Below are 24043 nucleotides of genomic sequence, written 5' to 3'. Positions count from 1 at the left end.
AGGACAGGGAGCCGTTTTGAGAGGGCAGAGACAGAGGGAGAGTATGGGAAAAGCACTCCCCCTCCAAAAGAAGCTGGAAAGAGAGTGGAAAAGTGGAAACAGCCGCAGGGACTGAACTAAAAGGGAGAAAGAAGAAGGGAGAGGGTTTATATTCCATTAAGACTCTATCAACAGGGAGACTGCAGAGTCTGAAACTCCACAGCTTGACACCTGGAAGTGCTCTGGTAGGAAGGGCGAATCCCCAGGAGCAGAGTGAAGACCAGGGGTCCTTGGGACACATTGGGAGAGGCGGTTCACTGCTGGGAGGACATTTGGTAGAGGTTGTGTGGCCACCCCACGGGCAAACATCACAGCAGACTGGGAGAACAACCACATTTGCTGGTACTAGAACAAGGAAGTTAAGGGGGAAGCCTGGTGCCAGATATGTATTGTGACTTTCCATAATCCCTGAAATGCTGTTTCTACACAATCATGTTAACTTCTTCTGGAGAGGGCTGGCACCCAGCTGCAGTCTCTGGGCATTGGCAGCAGCATGGGCCCGTGAATGTTCCTGGGTGTGGCCGGACCTGGCCATTGCTCAGTGAGACCTTTGTGCAGAGGGTCAGAACAGGTCAAAGCTGCAGTCCCTCAGAAGCGAGGGGTTGGGAAAAAGAGCTGCATCTGGGATAAAACTCAGGAGGAAGGTGCTGCCTGGCAACCCGAGGGCTTGGTCTTGGACAGTATAACAGCAGGGAGTGGACAGGAGCCAGAGACAAAGGATGGATGTGTAATTGCTGATCAAGGAGAACAGAGTTCCGATACCAGGGACTGGGTAGCTGGGTGATGCCATTTTCCCCCCTCCTGTGCATGCACATACACACCTACATGCGCCACAAATATCCACCCCAATAAGCTAAGCAGCACCATCTAGTGGAGAACAGAGACATTATACTAAGCCCCATCCACTGGGCCAACCTCACTCTTCAGGAACACTACGTCTCTCTGCCTACTTAGTTTACAGATTATAAAGTGCTTCATAGTTTGACTTCAATGGGAAAACCATGTAATTTCCATCGTATTTCAGTCTGTTCGCTGTTCTATCCATTCAATTTTCCTTTTTTTTTCTTTTTCATTTCTTTTCTTTTCCTTGAATACAAAAAGAGAAAAAATTTATTTTTATTTTCAATTTTTCCTAAAAATACTTTTCTTTAATTTTTCTATTTTTTTTTAACTTTTTTGTAAAATTTTCAAATTCTATTTTACCTACATCATTTCATTTTATTCTATTTTAGTGTATTCATTTTTTCAAATTTTCAAACCTTTTCCTTTTTTTTCTTTTTCCTTTTATCTCCGATCTATCAAGCTCCTTTCGAACCCAGAACAAAACACACCTAAAATCTAGCATTCTTTATTTGATATTTTTGTGTTTGTTGTTTTAATTTTTTAATTTTAATTTTCTTTACCTTATTAATTCCTTCTCTTCCTTCAAAATGAAAAAATGAAGGAATTCACACCCAAAACAAGGGCAGGAATAAATGACAGCCAGAGACTTAATAACATGGATACAAGCAAGATGTCTGAACCAGAATTTAGAATCATGATAATAAGAATAAGAGCTGGGGTCGAAAATAGATTAGAATCCCTTTCTGCGGACATAAAAGAAGTAAAAGCTAGTCAGAATGAAATACAAAATGCTATAACTGAGCTGCAATTTTGAATGGATGCCACAGCAGCAAGGATGGATGAGGCAGAGCAACGAATAAGCGATATAGAAGACAAACTTATGGAGAATAATGAAGCAGAAAAAAAGAGGGAAACTAAGGCAAAAGAGCATGTTTTAAGAATTAGAGAAATCAGTGACCCATTAAAAAGGAACAACATCAGAATCATAGGGGTCCCAGAAGATGAAGAGAGAGAAAAAGGGGTAGAAGGGTTATGTGAGCAAATCATAGCAGAAAACTTTCCTAACCTGGGGAAAGACACAAACATCAAAATCCAGGAAGCACAGAGGACTCCATTAGATTCAACAAAAACCGACCATCAACAAGGCATATCATAGTCAAATTCACAAAATACTCAGTCAAGGAAAGAATCATGAAAGCAGCAGGGGAAAAAAAGTCCTTAACCTACAAGGGAAGACAGACCAGGTTTGCAGCAGACCTAACCACAGAAACTCGGCAGGCCAGAAAGGAGTGGCAGGATATATTCAATGTGCTAAATCAGAAAAATATGCAGCCAATAATTCTCTCTCCAGCAAGGCTGCCATTCAAAATATAAGGAGAGATTAAAAGGTTCCCAGACAAACAAAACTTAAGGGAGTTTGTGACCACTAACCCAGCCCTGCAAGAAATTTTAAGGGGGACTCTCAGAGGGGAGAAAAGATGAAGATATAGATATAGATATAGATATAGATATAGATATAGATATATATGTGTGTGTATATAGATATATATGTGTGTGTATATAGATATATTTATGTTTATAATATATATATACATATATATCTATATCTATATCTATATCTATATCTATATCTATATCTATATCTATAGATAGATATATATACCAAAAGCAACAAAGATTAGAAAGGACCAGAGAACACCACCAGAAACTCCAACTCTACAAGCATCATAATGGCAATAAATTCATATCTTTCAGTACTCACTCTAAACGTCAGTGGACTCAGTGCTCCAATCAGAAGACAAAGGGTAACAGAATGTATAAGAAAACAAGACCCATCTATATGCTGTTTACAAGAGACCTACTTTAGACCTAAAGTGACCTTCATATTGAAAGCAAGGGGATGGAGAGCCAACTATCATGTTAATGGTTGACAAAAGAAAACCTGAGTAGCCATACTTACATCAGACAATCTAGACTTTAAAATAAAGACTGTAGCAAGAGATGAAGAAGGGAATATATTATAATTAAGGAAACTATCCACCAAGAAGACCTAACAATTGTAAACATGTATGCTCCAAATGTGAAAGCACCCAAATATATAACTAATTAATCAGAAACATAAAGAAACTCATTGATAATAATACCATAATAGTAGAGAACTTCAACACCCCAGTGACAACAATGGACAGATGATCAAAACAGAAAATCAACAAGGAAAAATGACACAGTGTGGCTTTGAATGACACAGTGGAATAGATGGACTTAATGGATATATTCAGAACATTTCATCCAAAAGCAGCAGAATGCACATTCTTCTCCAGTGCACATGGAACGTTTTCCAGAAGAGACCATATACTGGACACAAATCAGCCCTAAGTAAGTACAAAAAAAAAAAAAAATCGAGATCATGCCATGCATATTTTCAGACCACAATGGTATGAAACTCAAAATCAACCAGAAGAAATTTTGAAAAGGTAAAAAATATTTGGAGACTAAAGAACATCCTACTAAAAAATGAATGGGATAACCAAGAAGTTAAAAAGGAAATTAAAAAGTACATGGAGGCCAATGAAAATGATAACACCACAGCCCCAAACCTCTGGGATGCAGCAAAGGTGGTCATAAGAGGAAAGTATATAGCAATCTAGGCCTTCCTAAAGAAGTAAGAAAGGTCTCAGATACACAACCTAACCTTACACCTTAAAGAGCTGGAAAAAGAACAGCAAATAAAACCCCAAACCAGCAGAAGACAGGAAATAATAAAGTATAGAGCAGAAATCAATGCTATAAAAACAAAACAAAAGAAAATAGTAGAAGAGATCAATTAAACCAGAAGCTGATTCTTTGAAAGAATTAACAACATTGATAAACCCCTAGACAATTTGATCAAAAAGAAAAAGTAAAGGTCCCAAATAAATAAAATCAAGAATGAAAGAGAAGAGATCACAACCAGCACAGCAGAAATAAAAACAATAAGATAATATTATCAGCAATTATACTCCAATAAAATGGGCAATCTTGAAGAAATGGACAAATTCCTAGAAACATGTAACTATCAAAACTGAAACAGGAAGAAACAGAAAATTTGAACAGACCCATAACCAGTAAAGAAATAGAATTAGTAATCAAAAATCTCCCAGAAGACAAGAGTCCAGGGCCAGATGGCTTTCCAGGGGAATTCTACCAAACATTTAAGGAAGAGTTAACACCTATTCTCTTGAAACTTTTCCAAAAAATAGAAATAGAAGGAAAACTTCCAAATTCTTTCTATGAAGCCAGGATTACCTTGATTCCAAAACCACACAGAGACCCCACTATAAAGGAGAACTAACTATACACCAATTTCCCTGATGAACATGGATGCAAAAAAATCCTCAAGATGATACTAGCCAACTGGATCCAACAATACATTAACAGACTTATTCACCATGACCAAGTGGGATTTATACCTGGGATGCAGGGCTGATTCAAAATCTGCAAAACAATCAATGTGACTCATCACACCAATAAAAGAAAGGACAAGAACCACATGATCCTCCCAAAAGATTCAGAGAAAGCATTTGACAAATTACAGCATCCTTTCTTGATAAAAACCCTCAAGAAAGTAGGAATAGAAGGATCGTACCTGGAGATCATAAAAGCCATATATGAAAGACCCACCTCTAATATCATCCTCAATGGGGAAAAACTGAGAGCTCTTCCCCTAAGGTCAGGAACAATACAGGGATGTCCACTCTCGCCATTGTTATTCAACATAGTATTGGAAGTCTTAACCTCAGCAGTAAGACTACACAAAGAAATAAAGGCACCCAAAGCATCCAGGAGAAAGTCAAACATACACTCTTTGCAGATGACGTGATACTCTAAAATCCAAAAGGCTTCACCAAATCCCTGCTAGAATTGATCCATAAATTCAGCAAAGTTGTACAATATAAGATCAATGCACAGAAATCGGTTGCATTCCTATACACCAACAATGAAGCAACAGAAAGAGAAATCAAGGAATTGATCCCATTTATAATTGCACCAAAAACCATAAAATACCTAAGAATAAACCTAAGCAAAAAAGATGAAAAATCACACACTGAAAACTATAGAAAGCTTATGAAAGAAATTGAAGAAGTCACAAAAAAGTGGAAAAATATTCCATGCTCCCGGATAGGAAGAACAAATATTGTTAAAATGTCAATACTTCCCAAAGCAATCTACATATTCAATGCAATCCCTATCAAAATGACACCAGGATTCTTCACAGAGCTAAAACAAACAATCCTAAAATTTGTATGGAACCAGAAAAGACTCCAAATATCCAAAGCAATCTTGAAAAAGAAAACCAAAGCAGGAGGCTTTGATCCACTCAGATCATTGGTCCACTCATTGATCCACTCAGATCAATGGAACAGAATAGAAACTCCAGAAATGGACCCATAAACGTATGGCCAACTAATCTTTGACAAAGCAGGAAAGAATATCCAATGGAATAAAGACAGTCTCTTTAGCAAGTGGTGCTGGGAAAACTGGACAGTGACATGCAGAAGAATGAACCTGAACCACTTTCTTACACCATACACAAAAAACAAACTCAAAATGGGTGAAAGACCTAAATGTAAGACAGGAAGCCATCAAAATCCTCCAGGAGAAAGCAGGCAAAAACTTCTTTGAACTTGGCTGCAGCAACTTCTTACTCAACACGTCTCCGGAGGCAAGGGAAACAAAAGCAAAAATGAACTATTGGGACTTCATCAAAATAAAAGCTTCTGCACAGCAAAGGAAACAATCAACAAACCTAAAAGGCAACCAACGTAATGGGAGAAGATATTTGCAAATGACATATCAGATAAAGGGTTAGTATCCAAAATCTATAAAGAACTTATCAAAGTGAACACCCAAAAAACAACCCAGTGAAGAAATGGGCAAAAGACATGAATAGACACTTCTCCAAAGAAGACATCCAGATGACCAACCAACACATGAAAAAATGCTCAACATCACTTGTCACCAGGGAAAGACACATCAAAACCACAATGAGATACGACCTCACACCTGTCAGAATGGCTAACATGAACAACTCAGGCAACAACAGATGTTGGCGAGAATGCAGAGAGAGGATCTCTTTTACATTGCTGGTGGGGATGCAAACTGGTTCAGTCATTCTGGAGAACAGTATGGAGGTTCCTCAAAAATTTAAAAATAAAACTACCCTATGACCCTACAATTGCCTGACTAGGTATTTATCCAAAGGATACAAAAATGCTGATTTGAAAGGGCACATGCACCCCAATGTTTATAGCAGCACTATCTCAATAGCCAAATTATGAATTGTACATTTTAAAAGAGGACCTATATGTTATGTGAAGTTATAGCTCAATAAAATTGTTGTAGAAGCAACATGCAGAAGGTTGAAACTAGACCACTTTCTCACACCATTCACAAAAATAAACTCAAAATGGATAAAGGACCTGAATGTGAGACAGGAAACCATCAAAACCTTAGAGGAGAAAGCAGGAAAAGACCTCTCTGACCTCAGCCGTAGCAATCTCTTACTCGACACATCCCCAAAGGCAAGGGAATTAAAAGCAAAAGTGAATTACTGGGACCTCATGAAGATAAAAAGCTTCTGCACAGCAAAGGAAACAACCAACAAAACTAAAAGGCAACCAACGGAATGGGAAAAGATATTTGCAAATGACATATCAGACAAAGGGCTAGTATCCAAAATCTATAAAGAGCTCACCAAACTCCACACCCAAAAAACAAATAACCCAGTGAAGAAATGGGCAGAAAACATGAATAGACACTTCTCTAAAGAGGACATCCGGATGGCCAACAGGCACATGAAAAGATGTTCAGCGTCGCTCCTTATCAGGGAAATACAAATCAAAACCACACTCAGGTATCACCTCACGCCAGTCAGAGTGGCCAAAATGAACAAATCAGGAGACTATAGATGCTGGAGAGGATGTGGAGAGACGGGAACCCTCTTGCACTGTTGGTGGGAATGCAAATTGGTGCAGCCGCTCTGGAAAGCAGTGTGGAGGTTCCTCAGAAAATTAAAAATAGACCTACCCTATGACCCAGCAATAGCACTGCTAGGAATTTATCCAAGGGATACAGGAGTACTGATGCATAGGGGCACTTGTACCCCAATGTTCATAGCAGCACTCTCAACAATAGCCAAATTATGGAAAGAGCCTAAATGTCCATCAATTGATGAATGGATAAAGAAATTGTGGTTTATATACACAATGGAATACTACGTGGCAATGAGAAAAAATGAAATATGGCCTTTTGTAGCAAAGTGGATGGAACTGGAGAGTGTGATGCTAAGTGAAATAAGCCATACAGAGAAAGACAGATACCATATGGTTTCACTCTTATGTGGATCCTGAGAAACTTAACAGGAACCCATGGGGGAGGGGGAGGAAAAAAGGAAAAAAAAAAAAAAAAAAGAGGTTAGAGTGGGAGAGAGCCAAAGCATAAGAGACTGTTAAAAACTGAGAACAAACTGAGGGTTGATGGGGGGTGGGAGGGAGGAGAGGGTGGGTGAAGGGTATTGAGGAGGGCACCTTTTGGGATGAGCACTGGGTGGTGTATGGAAACCAATTTGACAATAAATTTCATATATTAAAAAAAAATAATAAAATAAAATAAAATAAAATTTATCTCTGGAAAAAAAAATTGTTGTAGAAAGGTAGGGAGGGAGGAAGTGAGGGAGGAAGAAAGAAAAGGAGAAAAGGAAGGGAGGAGAAAAATAGTAATCTACATACATAGTGAGAAGAAAAATGGATCAAGGAAGGAAAATTTTAAGAGATTCTTCGTATTTTCCACAAAGGGATCTTGTGGGTTGTTGAGGGAATCAATGTTCACTCCAAAGGAGGTACCAGTAATCACATCCATGCTGTAGGCCCCAAAAATGCTGAGTAAGGAAAGAAAGACATGGATAATTAAAATCAGAAACTCTTTACTATCCCTATCCAACACATGCAGCGTTAGATTCTGATGCCCAGGCCACATAAGAGCCACACTTTCAGAACCACCTTCTGGATAATCTGAAGAGTCTATATGCCATCACACTCATTCATGAGGTATTCATGAGGAATTCGGCAGAGGCATCATGCTAGTGATACTGCTGGCCTTGTGCTAGGGGTGATGGGGACACTATGGCAAGTTAGACACACGTCTGAACTCAAGGAGCTCTGTCCTGAAGGAACAGAGACCGAAAGTCAAATAAATTACAGTAGTGTGTTTGGAGTATGGGCAATAGAAGGTAGATAAACACTGTGTCTGAACAAGACAAACAGTGGAATAATTAACCTTTCCTAGAAGAGTCAAGAAAGGTAAAATTGATCCGGGCCTTCTCTCACCACAGTATCTATGCTCAGAGCTGATTCCTCTTCAGCACATTAGTGAACAGCAACACCATGTTATGTGCTGAAAGGAATGTTATCTCTTCTTCTCTACACTCCTGCTAAGACTCCTGAAAGATCCTTCTTCCTCAATTCCAGTGATCAGAGCTTTCCCTCAGGACACACTCATATCTGGAAAACGTAAGACCTAATAATGTTCCTAGTTAAAAAATATATAGTAAATCACTACAAAATTGATTTGTGGGTTGCCATAGCTAAGTGATCATATGCCACCAGTTTTTCTAGAACAGTTCCTATGTACATCTGTTCATCGTGTATAATTTAAAAATATCACAGTTTAGATTATATAGTCACCCTCCTTATCCCATGAGCAGGGTTTTTCTCTGCTAAGGTTGAAAGATGGACAAGTGGTCATAAAGTTAATATTTTTTTTTTACTAATATCCTTAACAAAATCAGGAAGGGGTTTAAGTTGTTCTAAGTTCCACACGATAACTTCCCTGCCCCACTCAATGCCCACCAATATGTACAAAGTGCCTTCCCCTCCCACCATTCCATACCCTCTACACTCAACGATTTGATAAATTATGTTTCTTCTTTTGAAACGATGTATTTTTGTCTTCTAGGATATCCAAGGGGACGATCAAGTAGATAAATTAATCCCGCCTCATGTACACAAAAGAAGACCCTTTCTCCTGACTGCCCTGCCTTTTGAGGGGTGCGACCTCTTCTTGGGTGGCCCACTGGACTTGTAGCACCATATGTCTACTTCTGTTTATTCACTGGACTAACTCAACAGTGGGAGTTTGGTTCTGTGTCAGCAGCTGGAAAGTGTCACGACAGAGTCAGAAGCCCAGCAGGTGCAGTTCTACTTACTCTTTCAAGGTGATGGGCTTGCCTTTCTCTGCCTCCTTCCTCAGGTTCCTCACCAACACATCTCCATACTGGCCAATGATGGGGAACATCTACACACAAATACAACACCACCTGACTTAAATCCAAGAATCAAGTCCTAAAATTACACAGCTTTCATAAGCATGAAGCAATAGGGACATCTAATAACAAATCTTGTCATGTCTCTTCCAGGACATGAAGCTAAAAGACCATTTTGAGGAAGCCCAAATTCAGCAAGCTACCCCTAAGAAATGGACTGTGATCTTATTTTCTACCTGCCCACGGATGTATTCCTTAACTTTCTAATTGAAAACCCTCCCTTTCTTACCTCCTTGAGCTTCCCACTGGTGAATGTTGGAGACAGCACTGTTCGTATTCTCTTCCATTCTTCATCCTCAGACAGAGAAATGGCACTTTTCATAAATCCCAATGCACCAAGAGACTAGCATCAAAGCAAAAGACATTTTGCCTTATATAAGTTTTGAAGGTCTCAGGTTGTGGAAAACTTGTCAAATGGATAGAAATTATTCAACAATTATTTAGTGATTATCTATGGAGTAGCAGGCCCTATGTCAGATGTTCAACAGATATTTACACCAAATTCTTACCCCTCTGAGAAGCTGAAAAACACATCCAGCCACTTGATGTGCTTTCCAGCCTTTATATCCCAATCTCCTTTTTAGTGTAAATGTGTTTGGGGAAATATGGTAGGGAATACTCCTCCAGGATAATACACAGTATTAACCCCTAGTCCTACCCTATGCAGAGTATAATTGGATTGGTAGATATAGCCAGATAGCCCTGGCAAGCTGCATGTTGCCTCAGACCATTTCTGTCTTTGCATATGTCTGCAGCAGGAGCAACTCACAAAACAAATGTCTTGTTATGGTGATTAAAAAAAAATACCATAGCTAACACTAAAAAGGTTATGAATCCATTTGCTATTCTGAAGAAACGATGCAGTTATGTGGGTATCTATTCCCCCTGTATTTCCCCAAAGGGACAGAAGGAAAAAGAGAGAGATAATTCTTTCTCAGTTTGGGACTGACCTATCAGCCAACAAACTCGAATCTTTCTTCCATCTTCCAAAACTGTATTTTGTTTTAATACAGATATCTCTACCACCCATTCATATTAAAAACTTACAAACTAGGAATAGACGACATCTTCCTCAACTTCATAAAGAGTATCTAATAACCCTACAGCTAACATCATCTCAATGATGAATGACTGAGGTGCCTGAGGCCAGTCCTGACTCCTTTCACTGGACTACACTACCACAAGGGTCTACAGCTAAATCCTGAAGCTATACACATATACACGGCCAGCATGGACTCTAGTCACAAGCCCTCACTGTCATGCACACACCAGTGGCTAGCCCCTGAAACCACCTGTGTGCTCAAAGTTGGTGATGGACCCCACTGGTGGCCCCAACCCTGTTTTGGGCATGTGCCTGCTTTCAGCACCCCCTCCAATGACCGTGTACATGGCACCAATTCTGGCCACCATTCTGCTTGTCCCCTGGTGCTGGATCTGGTGGAGCTACTGAAAATCCCAACAGCCACTGTTGCCACAAGAATCTTCCACTACTCTTGCCAAGGATCATGCAGTTGCTGATGTTGTGGCCCCCAACTGCCTGAACACATCATGCTCTCATGGATTATTTTCAATTATCCAGTCATACGGGGGAAAAAAATGAAAAGGGCTGGAAAAAAAAATGCGAACAGGACTTATAGGATACCATCAAATGAAACAATATTCATATACAGGAGACCCAGTAGGAGAAGGAAAAAGTGGGAAGAATGCTTACTTAAAGAAACAATGGCTGAAAAGTTCCCAAACCTAGGGAAATATATGGAAATCTTGGGACATGAGCTTAAAAGTCCCCAGTAAGATTGAATCCAAAAAAGACTTCACCAAGACACATTATAATATAATTGTCAAAAATGAAAGACAAAGAAAAGTCTTGAAAGGAGTAAGAGAAAAGGAGCTCATCATATACAAGGAGGACACCCCTGAGTCTATCAGGTGATTCCTCAGCAGAAGTCTTGAAAGCCAGAAGAGAGTGGGTGATTTATTCAAGAATACTTTACCCAGAAAAGAAGACCTTCAGGAACAAGAGATAAAACATTTCCAGACAATCAAAATTGGAAATAATTCGTAACCACTAAGCCTGCTAAAGGGAGTTCTTTAAGCCAAAAAAAAAAAAAAAAAAAAAAAGGACACTTACTAGTTCCTAATGCTTCCCCCAGCATCAGGAACAAGACAAGAATACCCACTCTAACCACTCTTATTCAACATTGTACTAGAAAACCTAGCTAGTGCAATAAGCAACACAAAGAAATAAAAGACATTCAGAATAGAAAGATAAAAATAGGATAAAAATAGGAGTGTCCCTATTTCAAGGGACATAATGTCAATGTAGAAAATCTTGAGGAATATAAAAAAGAACAACTCTGCATCTAATAAATGAACTAAGCTAGGTTGTAGGAAATGAGATCAACACAAAAACCAACCACATTTCTGTATACTAACAAGAACATGTCAAAACCTATTAAAAACACAATAATAATTTTAAGCACTCAAAGAAGGTGAGATACTTTAGGTATACATTTAGGTTTATAAAACATGTATGTTTTTCCTGTGCTAAGAGCTACACGTTGGTGAAAAAAAATCAAAGAAAACCTAAATAAACATATAGTGTGTTCATGAATTGAGAGACATGACTTAGTAAAGACACAAATTTCTCCCAGATGTATCTATGGGTTTGAGGCACATCTTACGAAGTCTCTGCTATTATGTACACATAGATAAGTTCTAAATTTGTATGGAAAGACAAAGCAGCTGGAAATCTAACACAATTCTAACAAAAATAAAATGGGAGGAATCACTGGACATATGTTTAGAGGTACTATATGGCTACAGTAATCAAGATAGCCTGGCACCAGTACAGGAATAGATACAGAGATCAATGAACAGAACAGAGAATGACACACACACACACACACACACACACACACACACAGGCCCCACTGAATTTTGATACTGGTACAAAAGCAATTCAGTGGAAGAAGTACAGCCTTTTCACACTGGTTCTGGAGTCATTAGACAGTCAAGGGCCAAAAACAAAGATCTTTGACCTAAACTTCACATCTCACGATTAACACTAAAATTAACACAAAACAGATCACAGACTTAAATGTAAAATATAAAACTAAATGCTTGGAGAAAATCCTTGGGACTTAGGGCTAGGTGAAGAGTTTTCAAACTTGATGCCAAAGTCATAACCCATAAAAGGAAAAAATGAATAAACTGGTCTTAAGAAAATAAAAAACAATGTTTGCTCTGCTGAACACCCTGATACAACAAAAAGAAAAGCTACACACCATGCCTACAAAAGAATAGTAACAGGGAGACTTTTGGTGCTGGAACAGCTCTGTAACGTGATTGTGGTGGTAGATACACTAATCTACAAGTAAGATAAATGTTCAGACAGCAACACACACACACACACACACACACACACACACAAATGGGTAAACATAAAACTGCTGGAATCTGAATAAGCTCTGTGGCTAGAACCAATGACAAATTCTGCTTTGATACTGTCCTATATAGTTAAGCAAGATATTATCTTAGAGAAAACAGCTTGAAGGCCACATGACATGACACCTCCTGGGACAATTTCCAGTAAATCCATTATTATTTTGAAATAAAAGCTTTATAAATAACTATGCAAATTTAAAATAAATCCATGCCTACCCGCCGGTTTGTGAAGACAGAATAGCATTCTTTCACTAGTACTGTTTTGATCATGTCTGGATCTGTGATCGCCAACACTGGCTGTCGCCCATCATAAAACCTATATCGGGGAAACAGAGCTGATTAAATTTAACGTGCCAGTTTCTGCAGTGGCAGCCACTCTTGGAAGTCCAGACTTTTAACCTGATGTTACCTAATCCATTCTCTGAGACCATGGTCAGAAATAACAATGGAAAATTTATTAAGTCTATGTGTGTACATGGCTGTTTCTGGGACTATTCTCCATAATTTTTTGCATGTTAAAAATATTTCAAATATTTTAGAAGTACTTCAAACATTTTAAATATTTTATATATATTATCAAAAAAAGGTTAGTAAATAACTGAAGGCAAGTAAATTATCTAAGAACAAAAAAATAATGAAAGAGACTCCACCCACTCAGTCACTAATAATTATAATTTTGAAGATATATCAAACACATGAAATGCACATAATACAATATTAGATGAAAATTGTAGGCACAGTGATCACAAACATGTAAGATGTGCCTGCAAATAAAGACATGAAATGCTCAAAAAGTGATGGCAAAATTATGAATCATTTCTTTGCCCTATTCTCTAAAATATGATTTCTAGTTATATTTTAAAGGAAGTATTATTTAAATATTAAAGACATATTCTTGGTAGCATTGACTGAGAAAATTTTGAACAAAAACCACAAAGAGAATAAAGTAATACAGAGAAACATTCACTTTAATGTTACAGAGTAATAATAGAGAGTAAAAATCACGTTACATATATTTACCTTTATTATATTTCTTCTTATAGGTGGGTCCCAAGTGTGAGTCCCTTGGGCTCCATATAGGTGACAACCCTTAGTAGCAGGGCAAGTCCACTTGTGACACATGTATCACACAAAGCTGACTCCTTATATGTGATCCATCCCAATTAACCCTGACCTCCTGACTGTCCATATGACCAGTTAATGGGAACAGCCAGTGGCATGAGGTTTAGATTATGCTTAATTACAGCATCCTCTGGCATTGTGTTTCTACTACAAATCATTTGCATTTGTTAGAACAAAATGGAAGATTTTCCATAAGTCCCCTATTCTCCCTCTGATGTTACAAAGGAACTTCAAATGCTTTGTGATCAGATATAGAAAGGGAGGAGAACCACTGCACTAAATGCTCCCCATCTGCAAAAAGTATTCTAAAACTCAGGTTTCAGTGTGAGTCGAGTATACTTAGTGTTGAAGCAGTAATAGTTGTTACTGAGGTGGCACTTAGATCGGCTCTCCCATCAACCTGATTATCTTTCTTGGGTGATTTCCCACGTCTTATCCTGTTTGTTAAAAAACACAAGCGTGGACAAGGGACAGTGGTTTAAAGTTACCCTCTCTTTTCATGATCTCACAGCCCTAATACGACTTCTACTACCAGTTAAATTCGGATTCTTGCACCCCACCCCACATCCTCCAAATTCTGTGTTAATGGAGGATGGAAACCAAGAATATGCATTTTTAACAAGCCCTCCTAGGTGGTCTTTATCCATAGCCAAGCATGAGAACCATTTACTAAATACAGAACTGGGGCCCACAATGTAACACTGACTCTAGCCAGAGCTGACCAGTACTGAACGTAGGAGGGACACTGGAGATAAACCAGTGGCAATCCAGAGATCTGTGTTCTTTCTATTCCGCCATGTTGCTTATGGGCCACACCAACTCAGCAGAGCCCTATGGATTCTGAGGACTTGACCAGAGAAGATAAAGAGGTACAACACTGGCTGTGAGCAGCCCAGCACCACACTATACCTCTCACACTGCTTCAGCAAACCTCTAGCCAACCTCATTGGGAGCATCCACTGCAAGCCGCTGAGGCCATACTACAAAATCCCAAGTCCATCAGCCCACCAGGGAAATACTGTGCTTTAGAAATTTCCTACATCTCTTCCAGTCTATAGAATTGGAAAAAGAAATACTTGACTATAGTTTTATTGGAAAGTCTTGGCTTAGTACTAAAACACAAAACAAAACAAACTACATACTTTCAGACACAGTAAGAAAGGGCTGAGCAGAAATGGTTTTCCATTCTGTTTACAACAGCCCTTCTACCAAAAACACATATTAATCCAAAATATAAAGGATACCCTGCAGCTCTCCTGACCAGATTCATATTTGGACCTGTACACCTGGTGACACATGCATTCCTGGGAAGGGGAGGTTTCAGGAGCTTTAATTATAGGGCTTCATCCCAAGGGGCTCTCGACTGAGACTGTCCACACCATGAGGGCCTCATCATAAAAAGCCTATCACTGGAAATTTCCAGAATACTCACCCCCACATTCTTCCATATGTTTTAAAACATTTCTCGTCAAATTCACAAAAGCCCTGCGAGAAGAAAGAAAATGTATTATTAATCTAAATGTACTAAGCCTTACCTCTAATGGGCACAAAAAGGACCCAGATCATATGAAATGTGGCTTACTACTTCTCACTGGCAGATACAGGGAAGCTCTTATTCACACGCATCTTACGGGAAAGGAGAGAAAACAGAGACATGAAACGGAGAATTTCAAGTCCTTGAACTGACTAATACTGCTCATACTGAACATCTTACTCGTCTGTGAAGACTATGTAACCCTTGCCTTTCTGACATGTTTGGCTTGTGCATGAGTTGTCTCTACATCTCATAACCATCTGAATTATTAACTTCAGGGCATCAGAAAATGGAAGCTGAGGGAAAGTCAGCATGGCCTGAACAACCCTCAGTTACCACTCTATTCATTGATCTCATGAGCCCTACTAGATTTTCAGTAGATTTAGGAAATTAAGACTCCTGTGCCCTCTTTAAGTCTGGCAGACTTACAAAGTGTAAGACATTTTGTTGAGTGAGAAAGTGAGAGATGAGTGGATGAATGACAAAGTGGACTCGCTTCCAGTTGTCCAGTTCTCACATGGAAAACAGGGGATGATGTCACCCCTCCACAAAGGATGGTGCAAATTAAAACACTTGCTCTGAGCTTTCAATCATGTCACTTCAAAAAAAGAAAACAACAAAACTTCCTGTCTCTATGTTTCAGCTGTGATATTTGATGTTTTCACTTTACAAAGGAAGGTTCCAGAAATGTGCGTCTTGGGATGCATGTACTAAGGAGTTAATCTGGAAAAGTGGAAAGAAGATTATTGCTCTGTTGGAAAGGAAAAAGTCCAGTAAGTTCTTAACAATAACTGGACACTGAGAGCCAGGAGAGGTAGGATCTGAGGAATAAGTCTCAGATCTTCAGGAAAGGAACTCCAAGGCAGAGAGCAGCCTGTAATGTAGACTCTGCCTGCTGGCCTTCAAGACATGAGCTCCTACCTTCTGTTCAGGAGCCAGGCCTTGGGTGAGGCATCAGAGCTGGATTAGACACAGTGGCTCTACCAAAATTCAGTCTGTGTGTCTGCTAGTACATTCCATTCAGGTACATTAAGTCTTTAATAGTTTTGTCAAAGCATCTCTTTTCTAGTGATTTTGTATGAGTGGTTCTACCTTTGTGTGAAAAATAACATACACACACACACACACAACTCATTTAGAATTAAAGTCTGAAAACAATAGATAAGCAATATACTGCCTCAGTTATACTCCCCCCTGCTCAAGTCACCCATAGGATGCCTTCTTTGAAGATACAGAGGTAAAGCCAAGAGCTCTAGTTCAACCTCTCAGATGGCAAAAGATGTCACAGGTGGCAAAGGGTGAGTTAGAGCCATGGAAACAACTATAGGGGTGGGGTGGGTTTTGGCCAGCTCTTGAGATAATTAAATTATGTGCAAATTACCCAAAGTGAATCTTGGGTTGCCTAATAAACTGAAGTTCCAGAGACATCCAGGAAAACAAGGAGGCTACAAAGAGCTCATGCTATGAACAGAAAAGTCTAACTTTAGCATACAGAGCTTAATGAGCCAGTACCAGGGACCCACTTGATGCTTTTCTCCTAATACCAAGTACCATTATGCCTTCCTGGGAATCTGCAACTGCCAGAAAGAAAAGCCTCTTTATGATGCTCACAAGCTGGAACAAAAAGTCCTGGGCTGAAGTGGCCAGAGAGCTGGACTGCCAACTGAGGGAAAACCTGAGGCTCCTAACAGCAGACAAGAGAGCCCTGAGCTATACCTGGCCATGTGCTGGGTAGGGCCTGTAATACCATTTCTGGAGAGTTTGAAACCCAAGACTTCCTCCTGAGGAGGAACATGTTTACTATGGAACTAAGCTGGGATTTGCAACCATAAGAAGCAAAAGAGGAGGCTGGGTGGAGACTATGACACCATTTCTGGAAAGTCTGAAACCTAAGAACTTCCTGCTGAGGAGGAGTATTTTTAATATGGAACTAAGCTGGGATTTGCAACCATAAGAAGCAAAAGAGGGAGCTGGGAGCTCAAACAGAACCCACCTGACGGTACCCCAGAGCAGTTCCCACAAAAGGCAGAGGTTTTGGCCCAGGAATTCCGAGCTTCTTAAAAAGTCCATGTGTGTAGGTCCCATATCTGTAAAGTGAAAATGAAAGCAATGGTGAAATAGGTGTGGAGAGTGGCCAGTCACTGATACAACTAGAACAGGTAAGAGAGGAGGTAACATGTAGTCAAGAAATAGTAACAGCAATCCAAACAGCAATAATTACATTCACTCATCATCTCCTTTCCCATCTCCACTGTGAGACCCACAAAGAATGATGATGATTAGCTAAAAGCAGCTGGAAACTTCACCATCCCAAATCCTAGACTGAACATTTGATAAATGCTTCCATATTGAGAGCTCCTACAAGGTTCATGCTGAATTCTTCCAGAAAATTCACTCATGCCTATTTAGTAAGTGACACTGCCATGACTTTGGAGCTTGTCACTCTCCAAAGAATGAGAAAGAGAAAATTTTTTTCCTGCTCTGATGAATGATGATATTTTACTAAATATATCCACTCAATACCAGATGGTTACTGAGAGTCTACCAATAAAATGTTCTTAGCAGTTTCCTCAGAGACACCTTTCTGCTTTTCCTTCATTGTAGTCCCTGTTAGTGTTTTGGATCAGGTCCTTCTTTTTAAAATTTTTTTAAACGTTTTATTTTATATTTGAGAGAGAGAGAGAGAGACAGAGCATGAGCAGGGGAGGGGCAGAGAGATGGAGAAAGAATCTGAAGCAGGCTCCAGGCTCTGAGCTATCAGCACAGAGCTCAACACAGGGGCTTGAACACACAAGCAGTGAGATCATAACCTGAGCCAAAGTCAGACGCTCAACTAACTTAGCCACCCAGGCGCCCCTGGATCAGGCCCTTCTTAAGTCTATCTTCATAGAAGTCTTGAGCAACCACAGTGTTCTTATTTCTGTACAATGAAAACTGTGTCAAAGACTCAACTGGCCTCACTAAAAAGTGAGATCCCATCAGGTCCACCCAAGTCTCTGTTGTCAGGCATTCTGGTTCTCTTCAGCTACAGAGAAGGGGGATTGACCCATATATGCCCAAATGAATGCCATATTAAAGGATCAGTAAGTAAACAATCCATCCCCAGGCTATTCTTTCCCCTGTGGAATCTGGTCCTCTGACCTGAGATACTCATCTGTTCAGCACACTGCAAGGCCCACTCAATTTTTCAAGATGGTCACTAAGTTTACTGACTCTGTGCATCAACTATCTCAAAAGTCCATTACAGATGGTGCTCCCTAATACAGGCCTACCTGCAATTCATTCTTCAGGAGTTGCCTGTGGAATCCCACAACTGGGGGTTCTGGATCCTTGCAAGCCTTACTGTTAGGTGTTGCTGAGAAATAGCAGAGTGGAGGAAGGAGAGGCTGCCAGCACCGTTTTAACCATAAACTTGCTAGGCCTACAGGGCTAACCCCATAGAGGCAAATTAAGAAAGTGGTGGGAAAGGATGCTAAGTAGAAATGGTTATATACCCTGCAAGTGCTTTCACCTAACAGATAGGGAGCCTTCCAAAGTTCACATACCTACAGTTCATAGCAGAATACGTGTTATGCAACATAAAATGAATAAGGACAAAATGTTCCAGAGATATTCCTCATCTCCTCTTCTAAGCTAGCATTTTAGACAGTACAGGTACCAAGTATTTTGTGCACATCCAGCATTTCTAATATTACGTGATTAAATAAACCCCCAAATTGCAGGAAAGGACATGTTTGAGGGACCCGGCAGAGAGACCTCAACCCGACCCAGCTGGATATTTAGATCCTTCCTCTAGAACACTTTGACACATGTGCACCAGATGTCAGAAGTACCGGTGGCCATCACCAACACAAAAAAATCAATTCTGGGAGCACCTGGGTGGCTCAGTTGGTTGAGTGTCTGACTTTGGCTCAGGTCATGATCTCATGGTTGTGGGTTTGAGGCCCGCATCGGGCTCTGTGCTGACAGCTCAGAGCCTGCAGCCTGCTTCAGATCCTGTCTCTGGCTTTCTCTGCCCCTCCCCCACTTGTGCTCTGTCTCTCTTGTCTCCAAAATAAATAAACGTTAAAATTTTTTTTTAAAAATCAATTCTGGGGGCGCCTGGGTGGCGCAGTCGGTTAAGCGTCCGACTTCAGCCAGGTCACGATCTCGCGGTCCGTGAGTTCGAGCCCCGCGTCAGGCTCCGGGCTGATGGCTCAGAGCCTGGAGCCTGTTTCCAATTCTGTGTCTCCCTCTCTCTCTGCCCCTCCCCCGTTCATGCTCTGTCTCTCTCTGTCCCAAAAATAAATAAACGTTGAAAAAAAAATTAAAAAAAAAAAAAGAAAAAAAAAATCAATTCTGGCTTCTGGACCATCAACATGCTAATTCAACTCCCAAGTGAGGCCAAACAATTGAGTGAATGCGTCAGCAACACTGGTCACAAGGCAAGATCTGGTCTAAACTCACAGGGCTCCAATACAATGCAGAGGTGGAGCTAGATGAATTTTTCTGATTCATTCCAGCTTCTCTCTTTTTGGTAGAGTAATGCTGTTGTTGGTACAAATGAAGGGGCTAACAGTAAAGTGACTCATTTTTAGTGCCTTTACATTGCACTGATAGACAGAGGGCCCTGTCTACAGCTACTGACTCTTGACTACACCAGTGTCTTTTAAGTATAACATACTGTTTGCCTAGTGGCAAAGGTATCCAGTGACAGCCCCACTGCCAGATAGACCAGACACAGTATGACTCACATGGTATCACTGTTCCCTGGCCCCAAGCAGATGAGATGCTAATCCTGTGGTCCTGTGATGACCTCCTGTGGGACCAGAACCAAGGAGTATCTCTGGAAGGTCTGCTATGAGAGAGGAATACTCTCCCACTCCATCCTGAGCCCTGGATGCCTCTCACATCAGCACTGTCTCAGTGTCTTACTACTCGCCTGTGATGAGAGGTTAAAATAACCTGCTGGGCATTTGTAAACATATACACAACCTATATCATAGAAGTATGCATGTATACACTAAATTCATATTCCCAACATGACTCTAGAAGGCTGAAGTTATTTATGCACCATTATAATCACAAAGGCTAAACTAACAGCCTCCTTGTAGACTTCAGAAAGAACAAGCTGGAAATAGTCTTATCTCAGTAAAAACCCTAGTATTAAAAAGAATGAAATTAAACCATATCAATTACATTTAAATGTCATTGGGACAGAATATGTTGTCACACCCAGCATTCCTAACCTTTCTCTCAGAAAATGAAAATCAGGCTTATATGTCCTATGTTCACATCCTCATGCCTTTCTATTCCTAAAGAAAGCGAAATTGAGATAGAGGTCAAATGTGACATAGAGGGGACCATCCCTACCCACAACTGGAAACTAAGTCCTTTCCCAACCTGCTTCAGGATACTGGGAAACCCACCACTGAAAGGAATTCCTCTGCTAATGATTTTGATTTTCCTCCTGTACTGTAACATAGAGGGAAAAAACATATTTAATATCCAAATTTGCTTTCAGGGCTATGTCTTTGCAGCCTGCTGGCAGATTTCATATTGAGGGAGGAAGAAATCTCTATACGGATGCTAACCTTCCCAGACACTAGAAGGAAAACCTGAAATGAATAGAATTTCAGGATTTCTGCCAAGTCTCTTCAGCTCTAAAGGTACTCATTTAGGGTAAGGAGTTCTGCATATTACAAGGTCAGGGAGTGGCCAGGAGAGGGGCACAGAAAAGAGGGAAGAGTCCATTCTGAAGAGGAAGGTTAGGCACATCCAGCACCCCTGGAAGTCTGGGTATACCAGTGATTTGTGTACATGATGCTTGGTGGTGGGAGGGAGGGGAGCAGGAGCCACCTGAGAGACACAGGCCCAATCCTTTTACACACGTCCTGCAGCAGACAAAGACCAGGAAGGTGAAGATAATGAGACCAGACCCAAGTTACTCCCTCTGCCTCCAGAATCCCCAGATCTTGGGATGGGGTGAGGACTCCATAGCACAGGGGTCTGTTGATCTTAATCTTCCTCAGGTGAATTTTGCTTGATAGGTTTACGTCCCAACTGGTAGTGAAACAGAAGATCATCCCAGGAGCAAATAAAGTCTCTCAGCCCTCCTAACTACAGAAATTGGAGTTGGGGTATGGGGGTACTCCTTTTGCAGATCTGGGTGAGGTCAATAATAACCCCTTATGTGTTTCTAGTTTGTTTGAAGCACCCAACACTTAAGGAACTTCCTTTTGTTAACTCTTCATCCACAGAACAGACAAGAAAAAGGGGTAGAGGTTGCTGATTAGCAAGGTTCCAGAGGCGATGAGCCTGAACAGTTACTCACAGATAGAGGAGCACCAGGCTGGTAGCCAGGAGAAGCCAGGTTTCTATGGAAAAGCTTGGGATCAGGTCCATGGCCACTTTCCCTCTGCCAATCTCCTCTACTCTCTTTCAGCAGTGTGCACCAGTCTGTGCTGGCCTGTGCGTGTGGAGCTTTCCTTCCCACCAGCGGTGATTCAGTGAGGCTGGAATATATATAGTGAAGAGGGGGCGGGGCTGGAGCTACAGCCAGTAGAAGGGCCACTGGTGCTCCACCTGTAGGTGCTCTACACCCATGAGTGTTGGCAAAGCATCATGGACATTCCCAGTTTGACCTCCTTTGAGTCAATATTTTGCGGGAAATCAATAAGCAACTCAATCAGTGTTATCAGTAATCTCAAAGGTTACAGAAGTTCACGTAAAACCATTGTCCTTAAATCTCTAAGTTGCCCTTGTCACCATGACTGTCTGTACCCTTAAACACTTGAAACCCTTCACACAAGCTGGGTCTACTCATGTTTACCCATGTAGTTTCCTCTGCCTAAAAATGTCCCTGGGCTGCCTAGAAGGATCCTACTCATCCTTCAAACCCAGCTCTAACAGAATCTCCTCTGTTAGAGTCTGTCCTCACCAACCTCCTGCCCTGGGAAATTTCTGTCCCATGAGCCCCAGTTCTATTCTTGTTCTCTGTACCCTCCATCCCTATCATTGGTCTCTACGCCCATTTACCTTACAGAGAGAGAGCTTCTCAAGGGCACAGTCTGGGTACTTATCAACATTATGTCCCTAGTCTCCAGAAAAGTATATATGCTCAGGGGGGCATCCAGAAAGTTGGTGGATTTGAGTTGGTAGAAGTGAAATTACTGGGCTTCCTAATATCCCTTGTGGGAAGATCACTGATGACCTTGCCACTTACCTGCTGGGAGAGGTATGAGGACATAGCCTCTGGAAATTATATCAGCTCATTTTCATCACTCTGACCGATGTTCTGTGTCTGCATGTCCTGAGAAAACATGGATTGCATGGCATACCTCTGGAATCTCTGGGACAATGGAGCCCTGCTCCATTTAAGAAAGAAGTGGCTCCAAGCTGGAATACCAACACAGGACAGACATGGGAAGCTGGAAGATGATCCCCAGGAAAAGTAGAAGAGAAAGTCCCAGGAATTCTGAAATATTTCTGCCCCCTTTTGGTGCCTTCACTGGGCACCATTCCATAGGGCCATGCTATTACCCTGTTTACAGATGTTAGACTGAGATTCAGTGACTGCAATTGTATTTCCAACAGCCATTGATCACAAAAACATATTGTAAATAAGTGAACATAAAGGGAGACTGTGCTCAGCAATACTGATATTCAACGTTTGCCCTTCCCTGATAAGGGTCCCTACTTGGAAAACAGACCCAAGTCTGCAACAGTGAACTGGTTAAATTTCTGTCCCTATATCCTTGGCTTTCTGCACAGCAGCTTCCTCATAATTCCAGAACAAAGGACTCTGCTTCATCTTAGCAGGGAATACAGATGCTAGCCAAGATGGTACTAAGAGTATTGTTCCCCAGCAGAGAGGTACACAGAATCAAGGAACAATTCCTGTCATTTGATAATTCTTTGCAACTTAATGCTTTCAACTAAACACAAAGCCTTTTTTATTGTACTTGGAAGCCAAGCCTCTGTGGAAACTAATAGACTTTTATCCTTCTCCAAACCCCATGCTCAGCTATGATTGTTTCATAACTAAGCTTAAAATGAGCATCCGCCTACCCTCTTCACCTCAGAGTCTGCTGCAGCTGGTTGAAATCTATCCCAAAAGTGATAGGCTTGTCATTGCTGGGGACTACAATGCAGCCAGCACTGAACCAATGCAGATGGCTTTGTCTGCAAGGGAGAATAATAGAGGCATGAGCTTTGTGCCCCATTCTTCTCCACAAAGGAACACCTGCCATGACAAGACTCGCATCCTCAGAGTTTGAAGCATGTATGAAAGAATACACTGTGTGTCAGAAGAACACCCCATAGACCCCATGGCTCTCATCTACTCCTTCCTATACTAATACGCTCATCATGAACTTTCCAAACTCTGTTCCAAATGCATGCGGTAAAAACAGATCTCAGACTCAGATATCATTCAAGTTCAAGATAGAGAAAACTAAGATAATTATAGTACAGCCAAGTAAGAATAACTATGCATCCTCCTTAACACTGAAAGATTTGTCGGCTTCCTTAGTCTCTTTAGCTACTGGTCAAAATTGAATTGAATAATATTTAGGGAAGACTTAGGCTCAGATATCAGTGTAGGTGAATAAGTTGTCAGGACTCAGGGATGCAGGGAGCCCAGCTGTCTAATATTCTCATCCCTTTGTATTGTTAGTTCACATGACATCTCCTTGGGGAAGCATGGCCTGACTTCCACA

The 24043-nt window shown here is 40.7% G+C and overlaps 1 protein-coding gene across 1 annotated transcript in view; it reads right to left on the bottom strand.

Annotated features, from left to right (window-relative positions):
* Positions 1-21837, bottom strand: part of LOC123589194 (cytochrome P450 3A12-like) — a 35868-nt gene extending 14031 nt beyond the window's left edge. The window contains exons 1-7 of the mRNA XM_045460943.1: positions 21658-21837; positions 17338-17431; positions 15243-15295; positions 12905-13004; positions 9471-9584; positions 9125-9213; positions 7650-7798 (exon numbers count right to left, since the gene is read on the bottom strand). Of these exons, the coding sequence (XP_045316899.1) occupies positions 7650-7798; positions 9125-9213; positions 9471-9584; positions 12905-13004; positions 15243-15295; positions 17338-17431; positions 21658-21728 (670 nt within the window). The 5' untranslated portion in view covers positions 21729-21837. The remainder of the gene's footprint in view (positions 1-7649; positions 7799-9124; positions 9214-9470; positions 9585-12904; positions 13005-15242; positions 15296-17337; positions 17432-21657) is intronic.
* Between the last annotated feature and the right edge of the window lie 2206 nt (positions 21838-24043).

This window comes from Leopardus geoffroyi, chromosome E3, assembly GCF_018350155.1.
Source record: "Leopardus geoffroyi isolate Oge1 chromosome E3, O.geoffroyi_Oge1_pat1.0, whole genome shotgun sequence".
Lineage (NCBI taxonomy): Eukaryota > Metazoa > Chordata > Mammalia > Carnivora > Felidae > Leopardus > Leopardus geoffroyi.
This window is presented reverse-complemented; position numbering and strand designations above follow the sequence as displayed.